Source organism: Amblyomma maculatum, chromosome 5 (assembly GCF_055883805.1).
Source record: "Amblyomma maculatum isolate TAMU_Amacu chromosome 5, ASM5588380v1, whole genome shotgun sequence".
Lineage (NCBI taxonomy): Eukaryota > Metazoa > Arthropoda > Arachnida > Ixodida > Ixodidae > Amblyomma > Amblyomma maculatum.
Window position 1 is genome coordinate 91381724 of NC_139348.1, and position 9293 is coordinate 91391016.

The 9293-nt window shown below is 47.5% G+C and overlaps 1 protein-coding gene across 1 annotated transcript; it reads left to right on the forward strand.

Moving 5' to 3' along the window:
- Positions 1-8252: 8252 nt before the first annotated feature.
- On the forward strand, positions 8253-9074 carry LOC146188677 (uncharacterized). Its single transcript, XM_084605105.1, has one exon. It carries the CDS (start codon positions 8253-8255, stop codon positions 9072-9074), a length of 822 nt encoding a protein of 273 aa, XP_084461231.1.
- The last annotated feature ends 219 nt before the right edge of the window (positions 9075-9293 follow it).

Sequence of the window (9293 nt, forward strand, 5' to 3'; positions counted from 1 at the left end):
TCAATACGGTCCTGACTACTTTGGCTACTGTAGAGATCTGTATAGAACTCCTCGGCCACTTTGACTATCTTGTCCATATTAGTGATGACGTTGCCCGCCTTGTCCCTTATCGCATACATCTGGTATTTGCCTATGCCCAATTTCTTCTCTACCGCTTTAAGGCTTCCCCCGTTCTTTACAGCATGCTATATTTTCTTCATGTTATACTTCCTCATATCGGCCACCTTGCGATTATTGATCAGCTTTGATATTTCGGCCAATTCTATCTGGTCTGTTCTATTGGAAGCTTTCATACACCGGCGTTTCTTAATCAAATATTTCGTCTCCTTAGACAGCTTACCGATATCCTCTCTAACTCTCCTACCGCCTACTTCTGCAGCGCACTCAGTAATGATATCTCTAAAATTATTATTCATTGCTTCTAGGGTAATGTCGCCATCCTCGGTTAGAGCTGAATATCTATTTTTTAGCGATATCATGAACTCTTCTGCCCTCCCCATCACCATTAATTCGTTGATGGGTTTCTTTCTTACTAATCTGTTGCATTCCTTCTTCCGATTTAGGCTAATTCGGGACCTCATCATTCTGTGGTCACTGTATCGCACTTTCCCGATTACCTCTACATCTTGCACAATGGCGGGGGTTAAACACAGTATAAAGTCGATTTCATTTTTAGTCTCCCCCGTTAGGGCTTTTCCATGTTCATTTCCGGTTCTTGCGTTTGCTGAAGATGGTATTCATGATTCTTCACTTATTACGCTCTGCAAACTCAACTAGTAACTCCCCCCTGTTATTCCTAGAATCAATGCGACAGTCACCTACTGCCTAGTCTCCTGCCTGCTTTTTCCCTACCTTAGCATTGAAGTCGCCCATTAGTACAGTATACTGCGTCTTTACTTTTCGCATTGCCGATTCTACATCTTCATAGAAGCTTTCAACTGCCTGGTCATTATAGCTACATGTAGGTGCATAGGCCTGTACAACCTTCAGTTTATACCGCTTATTAAGCCTAATTACGATGCCTGCCACCCTCTCATTAATGCTATAGAATTCATCTATATTACCCGCTATATACTTATTGAGAAGGAGACCTACTCCAAGTTCTCGCCTCTGCGGTAAACCTCGATAACACAGTACATGCCCATCCTTCAGTACAGTATATGCCTCATTCGGCCTCCTAACCTCACTAAGCCCTACGACATCCCATTTCATACCCTCTAGTTCCTCAACAGCACTGCTAAACTAGCTTCACTAGCTAGGGTTCTAGCGTTAAACGTTGCCAGGGTCAATTTCCAATGACGGCCTGTCCAGCGGAGCCAGGAATTCTTAGCACCCCCTGCAGCGTCACAGTTCTGACCGCCGCCGTGATCAGTTGTTCCGCAGCCGCTGGTGACTGAGGGCCGGGGTTTTATGGAACTAATCATGAGAGGTTGCGACCAATTACTGCACCAGGGTGGCCAACTCCTGTTCTGGTGAGGGAGTGCGTTGCCAGAGGTGCTCACCGGCATCAGGTCGCACCCTAAACCTGTTTATGCAATTCCATCGAGACGCAGATTTTCTTTTTTTATTCCGGTGTAGAAATGCGCGGCATCGGGATTTGAACCGCGGTCCTCTTGCATATGAGGTGGATGTTCTGCCGCTACGCCACCGCTGCAGAAGGAAAATAGGAGAATATCCGGTCACTTCATGCTTAGCTGTGTTATATGCGTCAGTTACAAATGGCAAGACGGCGTCCCAGTTCTTGTGATTTCATGTTACGTGCATTGACATCATGTTAATGAGAGTCCGGTTTCAACGCTCGGTAAGGCAGTTTGTCTGAGGGTGGTAAGGCGTAGACTGGCCGTATTCGGAGCCACAGAGCCGTAAAAGTTCTTCCACAATATCTGCAGTGAACTGCCGATCACGATCACTGCTGATCACTCGGGGGGCGCCGTGGCGAAGGACGATTTGGTGGAATAAAAGGTTCGACACATCGTTTGCTTTGGCAGAAACGAGTGCAGAGGTCTCCGCATACCGGGTCAAATAGTCAATAGCTACGATGATCCAGCGACGGCCGTAAGACGATTTGGGAAGAGGACCAATAAGAGCAATCTCGATTTTCTCGAAAGGCGGCCTAGAGGGCTTGACAGGTTGAAGAAGGCCAGCAGGTGGTATGGTGCTTCGTTTGAGACGTTGGCAAGGGATACAACTTGCTACATAGCGTTTCGTTGTCGTCCACAACCTTGGCCAATAAAATCGCTGTCGAACCCTCGCGAGAGTGCGCACAAAACCACGATGACCTGAAGTGATGTCGTCATGCATCGCAGGTAGGACAGCATTACGAAGAGAGGCCGGGACAACACGTAGAAGACGGGCACCATCAGTTGAGTAGGTATTTTGAGGAGCAGACCATCTTGACTAAAAAAAAAGGTGTAGATGCTGATTTGCGCGCTTCATCAAACAACGAAGTAAGTTTATGGTCTTGACATTCCTCTTGCCGGAACTTTCCGTGGTCGGGTAATGTTTCGCTCACAGGCGCCAGGCAGTCGCCCAGATCATCTTCACCGACTGCCGTGCATGGAAGAAATCCGGACAAACAGTCAGCGTCGTCGTGGCAGCGACCACTCTTATAGGACACAGAAAAGTCATATTCCTGTAGACGTAATGTCCAGCGAGCTAATCGACCGGAGGGGTCGCACAGGCCAACGAGCCAACGCCGAGAGTTATGGTCGGTAATTACATTGAAGTGACGGCCGTACAAATGTGGGTGAAACTTAGGGCGGTACGAGACATTCCATTTCTGCTACTGTGCAGTTTCGTTCTGCTTTCGTTAAAGCGCGGCTTGCATATGCAATGACGTGCTGGGCGCCGTTCTGGAGCTGGATGAGATCCGCACCAACGCCCACGCCGCTCGCATCGGTGTGAACCTCGGTGGTAGCAGCAGGATCGAAATGGCTTAAAACAGGGCCAGATGTCAGCAGAAACTTCAGTTGTCAGAACGATGAGTCGCTTTCCAAGGAAGAAACAAACGGAGCATCTTTTTGCGGGAGGGAATTGAGTGGATGGGCAGTTTGGGCGAATCCTTGAATAAAACGGCGGAAACATCAATATAGCCCCAGGAAGCTTCTCAAATGTTTTACGTTTTGAGGTTTTGCAAAGTCTCGGACAGCAGCAATTTTGGGGGGGTCGGGCCGAGTACCTTCCTGATCGACTAAAAATCCAAGCACCAAGGTCTGCCGTTGACCGATGTGACACTTTTTAGAACTGAAAATTAGTCCGGCGTTTCGGATACAGTCCAGCACAAGACTAAGTCACTGATTATGCTCACAAAAGTCCTTCCATAGATGACGACGTCTTCTAGGTAGCACATGCATACCTCCCATTTTAAACCATGCAGAATTGTGTTCATAAATCGTTCGAATGTCGCTGTTGCATTGCAGAGTCCAAAGGGCATCACGGTAAATTCATAAAGACCGTCAGATGTCACAAAGGCTGTCTTTTCTCAGTCCGACGGATGCATCGGGATCTGCCAATAGCCAGACCGAAGATCTACTGACGAGAAATAGGAAGCGGATTGAAGACAATGTAAAGCATTGTCAATACGTGGAACAGGATAAGCGTCCTTTTATGTAACTGTGTTTACCCTAAGGATAGTCCACACAAAATCTCTACGAGTTGCCATTCTTCTTCACCAAGATGACGGGGGCTGCCGAAGGACTGGAGGACTCCCGTATAACACCTTTCTTTAACATGTCCTGGACTTGTTCTTTAATTGTTCTGCGCTCGACTGGTGATACTCGGTACGACTTCTGTCTGATAGGGCTCGTATCACCAGTGTTGATCTTTTGTGGCATACCTGAATGTGGCGGAACAGAAAACTCGGCTTCTTGAGCAAAGTTAAACACAAAAGCGTAAGGTGACAGAACTTCGCATAACTCTTGCTGGTCGGATGCCGAAAGCGATTTGTTTCTCATCCGGGTTATATTCGCGCAGTAATCAGGATCCACACGATGGTGCGGATGAGGAGACACAGACCGAATAGAAAGGACCTCGTAGCCGTCAACCTGAGGCCGGGTGGTAAACAAACAGGTTCTGACGAAATGTTCATAGTCCACAAGAGGGCACAATAATCTACGACGTTGACGACGGCACGGGCCACTAATAAATTTTTTTTCATGGCACTTTTCATGTCAGCTTCAACAAAAGCAGAGTGGGTGCCTGCTCGCTCGGCAGAGCTGTGAACCGGCCCAAACATTGCAATAGAGGGTAGCACTACATCGTTAGATACATGTAATGCGCTGTCACTAGAGCTAGGTGTCTCGTCTACAAAAGCAGACAGAATATTGCGTAGCAGAAAACTTTCGCCGGTTGCACAATCGGCCGTTACACCACAATCGCGCAGAAAATCAATTCCGAGAATAGCATCATATGTGGCTGTTGCTGAAACTACAAATTCAACTCGAAACGTTTCCTTAGCCATGACCACTGACACGCAGCAGAGACCCACTGGACGCAAATGTTCTTCCCCAACACCACGAAAGCTGGCACTTGGGTCCCAAGCGAACATTCATCATCATCATCATCATCATCCTCAGCCTGATTATACCCACTGCAGGGCGAAGGCCTCTCCCATATTTCTCCACTTAACCCTGTTCTGTGCTAGCTGCATCCACTTGACCCCTGCGAACTTCTTAATCTCATCCGCCCACCTAACTTTCTGCCGCCCCCTGCTACGCTTTCCTTCCCTTGGAATCCAGTTTGTTACCCTCAGCGACCATCGGTTATCCTCTCTTCGCACTACATGTCCTGCCCATGTCCATTTCTTCTTCTTAATTTCCACTGGAGTGTCGGTAACTTGAGTTATTTCTCTGACCCACTCTGCAGGCTTTCTATCTCTTAATGTTACCCTTACGATTTTTCGTTGCATAGCCCTCTGGCTTGTCCTCAACTTAAGTAGAACTCTCTTGGTTAGCCTCCACGTTTCAGCCCCCCATAGGTGAGTACAGGCAAGATGCAACTGTTGTATACTTTCCTCTTGAGCGATACCGGTAAGCTGCTAGTCATAATCTGCGAGTGCCTGCCAAATGCGCTCCATTCCAATCTTATTCTTCTTGCTATTTCTTTTTCATGATCCGGATCTGCGGTTACTACCTGTCCTAAGCAGACATATTCGCCTACTACTTCCAGTATTTCGCTACCTAATGTAAACTGCTGTTCCTTCCCGAGGCTGTTGAACTTTACCTTAGTCTTCTGCATATTGATATTCAAGCCTACCTTTCTACTTTTTCGGTCTAGGTCATCAGTCATTATTTGCAGTTCATCCCTCGAGTTGCTTAGCAAGGCAATGTCATCAGCAAATCGCAGATTACTGAGGTATTCTCCATCTACCCTTATCCCTAACTGCTCCCATTCCAAGTCTCTGAATACTTCCTCTAAACAAGCTGTGAATAGTATTGGGGAGATTGTGTCTCCTTGCCTAACACCTTTCTTTATGGGAATTTTGTTACTTTCTTTATGCAGAACTATGGTTGCTGTGCAGCCACTATATATATCTTCCAGCACTTTCACGTACGGCTCGTCTACCCCCTGATTTCGCAATGCCTGCATCACCGCCGATGTTTCAACTGAATCAAATGCTTTTTCGTAATCAATGAATGCAATGTATAAGGGCTGGTTATATTCCGAGCATTTTTATATCACCTGATTGATGGTATGGATATGATCGATAGTAGAGTACCGTTTCCGAAACCCTGCTTGATCCTTTGCTTGAGTGCAGTCTAAGGTTGTCCTGATTCTATTAGTGATTACCTTAGTAAATACCTTATACGTAACAGACAGTTAGCTGATTGGTCGTAATTTTTAAGGTCCTTAGAGTCCCCTTTCTTGTGAATGAGGATAATTTTTGCATTCTTCCATGGTTCCGGTACCGTCGATGACACCAGGCACTGCGTACAGGGTGGCCAGTTTTTCTAGCACGATATCCCCCCGTCCTTCAGCAAATCTGTAGTTATCTGATCCTCTCCAGCTGATTTCCCCCTTTTCATAGTTTCTAGTGCTTTCTTGACCCCGTCCTTCGTCACTGGTGGAACGTGGAACAAGCGAACATTATTGTTTGTCTAAGGCGATTTTTAAAACTGACACTCATCACGGAAATTGTGGCACCAGTATCCACTGAAGCTAACGTATTTACACCATTTACAGTAACGTTCACTTTGTTCTTCAATATCACAGTAGGCAGAGGAATTGGCGTATACCGTTTCGCAACCTCACCTCCATCAGCCGCTCGTGCTAGTTTCCAGATGGTGGCATAGGCGAGCGTCGACGTGGGGACGGGGACCGTACTCGGCGTGGGGTTGGTGGTGTGAAGCTGCGGTCAGAAGGGGGAGAGTCACTGCGAAAGACGCCTGCGCGAGGCTGTAGTGGACGAGGTTGACGCCACTGAATGTTGTCGTGGTCACGGAAACCTGCCCATGGGCGGGTCCAAGAACGTGAGGCCTGCTGTTACCGGCGTTGACAAAACCGCGCTATCTGCCCGCGGCGGCCGCAGTTGTAACAAACGGGCGACTCACGAAAAGCGTAGGCGCTGGATCCGGAGGAGTTCGACGGTGGTTGAGAGACGATGGGAGCTGCATGGCGCACTTTTGAATGTGGAGGAAAGCAGTTGGTCAGAGGCAAATAGGCGCGCTCATTGCCGTATGAGTAGCGCGGAAGTTCTGGTTGACACGCCCAAGAGGCTGGATGTTCAGCCTGCTGTTGCTGAACTGCGCATTCCGAGTACACACGTCGCGCGTCGGCGCCTTGTATGTGCTTGGCCAGCTCTTCAATCACAACTCTGCGGACCAGAGAGGCGAGCTCGTCGTGGACAGTGTAGGCAACGCTGGCAACTGTTGGGACGTTCGAGAGATGTCCAATTTTGGGTACAATATGCCGCATGTTTAGAGCTTCAAATGTACGGCAGTACTGGATAACGTCCGAAGTACTGGCTAGGGTTTGTTTCGTGATAAGGAAATTATAAACATCCACGGCGAATCCTTTTAAGAAGTGACCAATCTTGTTTTCTTCGGGCATGCGTCTGTTAACAATGCGGCAGAGCTTCAGGAATTCCTCTAGGTATGTCGTGCATGTCTCTCCAGGTAACTCTGCTCGTTGGGAGAGGGTTTGCTCAGCCTTGCGCCTTTTTGATGTGGAGTCTCAGAAAAAGTTGGTTACCTCTTCCACAAACTTTTCCCAGGTAGAAAAGTAGTCTTCATGGTTCTCAAACCACAGCAGCGCCGTGCCACAGCAGCGGCAACGGGACACGGACCCCAAATAACTCTGCTCTGCATTTTACAGTGGCGATGCTTGGCGTGCCTGCGGTCTTTTTGAAGACACATTTCTGAGGCGGCGACGTGTCCTGGATTTCAAGCGGCATCATTTCAACGTGTATTTCCTGGACGAACCTGGTGTGAAGACGCGTTTTCTTGGACCACGGAACTGTCGAGTGCTGACCAGCGGCCCCCTTTTTCGCATTCATCGCCATCTGTCTGCACGGGCTGCAACTACACCAACGGTTATCTATTGTCTACATCTTGTGGGCGGATGCAATTTGAGTGCGGCACATTTTGGCAGCAGCGGCAACGGGACACGGACACCAAATAACTCTGCTCTGCATTTTACAGTGGCGATGCTTGGCGTGCCTGCGGTCTTTTTGAAGACACATTTCTGAAGCGGCGACGTGTCCTGGATTTCAAGCGGCATCATTTCAACGTGTACTTCCTGGACGAACCTGGTGTGAAGACGCGTTTTCTTGGACCACGGAACTGTCGAGTGCTGACCAGCGGCCCCCTTTTTTCGCATTCATCGCCATCTGTCTGCACGGGCTGCAACTACACCAACGGTTATCTATTGTCTACATCTTGTGGGCGGATGCAATTTGAGTGCGGCACATTTTGGCAGCAGCGGCAACGGGACACGGACACCAAATAACTCTGCTCTGCATTTTACAGGTTGGTGCTATTCTTTGGCATTTATAAAACCGAGCCAGGTTGATCGCGTTGCCGTTGCTGCCAGAAAAGTGTCTTTTGTCTTGCATATTGTTGCTTTGGACTTGTGTTGCACCTGCCATTTGGATATGCATGCCGCCTATAACCACGAGCGATAGAACTGAGCTGATGTTAGGCGTCGTTTATAAGGCCTTCCACTACTAGACTTTCATTTATCTTTGTTACCGGTGTATGCAGTGTGTACGAGTATAAATTTGTAACTGGGTAGCATTCGATACGGTGTAGATTACCATGAATGAAGAACTGAATCCCCTTTTATCGCTAAGTGAGGGGCTGAGCGAGAAGCCTCCTGGCACAGTAAAAGAGCTAGCGAAGACTCTAGTCGACCTTGTGCAGAAACTTGAGTCTGCAACTACTTTCATTAGAGCTGACATCAGAGCTGTTGCAGCTGATAACAAGGTTGCGCTCAGCGAACTACAAGAAGTTAAGGATTCCATGACACACATGAACTCGGTTTTTGAAGGCTTGCGTGTAGACGTACAGAATGTTGTGCAGGACCTGACAGCTGTCAAGAATGAGCAGGCAGAGCACCGGAAGGAGACTTTGCGACTACGTAAAGAACTAAGTGAAACGCGAAGGGAGGTAGTCGAATTGAAACAGTATTCTCGCCGAAACAACATTGAAATCAAAGGTGTGATGCAGTGCGCTGAAGAATCACTACCTGACATGATGCTTCAGATAGCGAGTCACCTAAATGCTGATCTTAAAGCAGAGGATATCGATGTCATTCATCGCGTTCCTACCAAAAAGAAAGATCAATCAAACATTGTCGTGAAGTTTTTCTCTGGAACGGTTCATGACCAGCTGGTACAAAAGGCAAGAAGACAAAGGCTCTCTACTTCAGTCTTAGGGTTCGAGGAGGGGAATCCACTCTTCCTGAATGAACACCTATGCCCGGAGTACAAGATTCTCCTTGGTAAAGCGGTACAACAGAAAAAAGACAAGGGCTGGAAGTTTGCCTGGGTGTCACAAAGCAAGATTCTAATGCGGAAAAATGAAAACTCCCATGTTTTTCATATAGCTTGCGAAGAGGACTTAGCTGTAGTTGTCTGAAAGTGGTTTACCAATTTTATTTTATAACTTCATCTAACAACCATGGCTTTCACGGTTGAACAAGTAAACAATGTATTTACAAAAGGCTCACGCTTTTCCTTACTTCATTGTAACGTCCGTAGTGTTCAAAAAAACCTTGACTTACTTCTAGCATTTGTATCTGAACACGAGTTTAAATTTGATGTTATAGCTCTATCAGAAACCTGGCTGAGAAAGGAT